The sequence below is a fragment of the Propithecus coquereli genome, unplaced genomic scaffold, assembly GCF_000956105.1.
Source record: "Propithecus coquereli isolate 6110/MARCELLA unplaced genomic scaffold, Pcoq_1.0 Scaffold110, whole genome shotgun sequence".
In the NCBI taxonomy this organism is placed as follows: Eukaryota; Metazoa; Chordata; class Mammalia; order Primates; family Indriidae; genus Propithecus; species Propithecus coquereli.
The window spans coordinates 2,890,486-2,891,676 of record NW_012134970.1 but is presented as its reverse complement, the minus strand read 5'-3'; the positions used below and the strand labels follow the sequence as shown (position 1 = coordinate 2,891,676).

Genomic DNA, 1,191 nt, shown 5'->3' with positions numbered 1-1,191 from the left:
GTTACGAGATTTTTAAATATATTAAAAGTTGGAAACTTATTGAAATGAATGGGTTTTCAGGATAAATTTTGATTTCTAATTACAAAGTAGAAAACATGATAGATCAAAAACTATAGAAGTATTTGAAAATATTAGTGAAATAATTGCCTCCAAAAAGACTCATCCAGGTAGTTTTGTTTTTAAAAGATAAAGAACAGGTAATTCTTATGTAATGTAATCTGATTTAGGGACATGTTCAAAATTTATGGAACTGTATGGTTGAGATCGTGCATTTTACTATATGTAATTACACCTCATTTTAGAAAATGTAAGAGAAGAAACTTAATTCTAAAATTCACCTAGAAGAATAAACAATAAAGAACCAACCATAAAAACATTTTTGAAAAAGAATAAATGGAGGAGAAAGGAAAGATTTTCTTTTCTTTTTTTTTTTTTTTTTTTTACATTAGCCTAGAAAAATGGAAAAGAATCAAGAGTTGCTGACCCTGATATACAGAAAACTTTAGTATATTGTAAAGTAAAAAAGTCAGTTTGGGAAGCATGTTGCATTAATTGATTAAACATTTGGGGAAAAATGTATTTATCATCCTAACAAAACTCAACTTTTGATAGAAAACTGAACACGTAAACCATGAACACGGTTAAAACGTTGCACGCACATGTGCACATATAAAGAAATGCCTGATCTGGGTAGTAAGAGAGGAATTCCTGAGCTTAAAGTTACTGAAAAGTCTGTGTGTGTTTCCTAAAAATAAAGACAGGGAAATGAAATACGTGATTTTAAATAAAATCTGAAGTTAAATTACAGATGAGATAAAAGATTTGAAACAGATAAAGGGTAAATGCCCCCACTTTATAAAGAGCTCCCTGTTGTTGATAGGAAAGAAAAACCATTTTAGTAAAGTATGGACAAAGGATATATAAAAAGACAATCCAAAGACATTTTAAAAATCAGATGTGGGGAAGTATATTCAGTGACTATGTCAAGTTTTTCTCTTTTATTTTAGCACTTCAGAATCCAGAGGTGGTGGCCCTTCGAGGTGGACTAAATACCATCTTGAAAAATGTGATCGATTGCCAATTAAGTCGAATAAATGAGGCCCTCATTACTACAATTTTGCACCTCCTTAATCATCCAAAGACCCGGCAGTATGTGCGAGCTGATGTAGAGTTAGAGGTAGGAACTTTAAT

General features: G+C 31.0%; 1 protein-coding gene across 1 annotated transcript in view; it reads left to right on the top strand.

Moving 5' to 3' along the window:
* The window catches only part of RICTOR (RPTOR independent companion of MTOR, complex 2), a 178,247-nt gene that overhangs the window by 126,331 nt on the left and 50,725 nt on the right, over positions 1-1,191 (top strand). Inside the window, exon 9 of the mRNA XM_012649518.1 lies at positions 1,008-1,184. Within this exon, the coding sequence (XP_012504972.1) occupies positions 1,008-1,184 (177 nt within the window). The remainder of the gene's footprint in view (positions 1-1,007; positions 1,185-1,191) is intronic.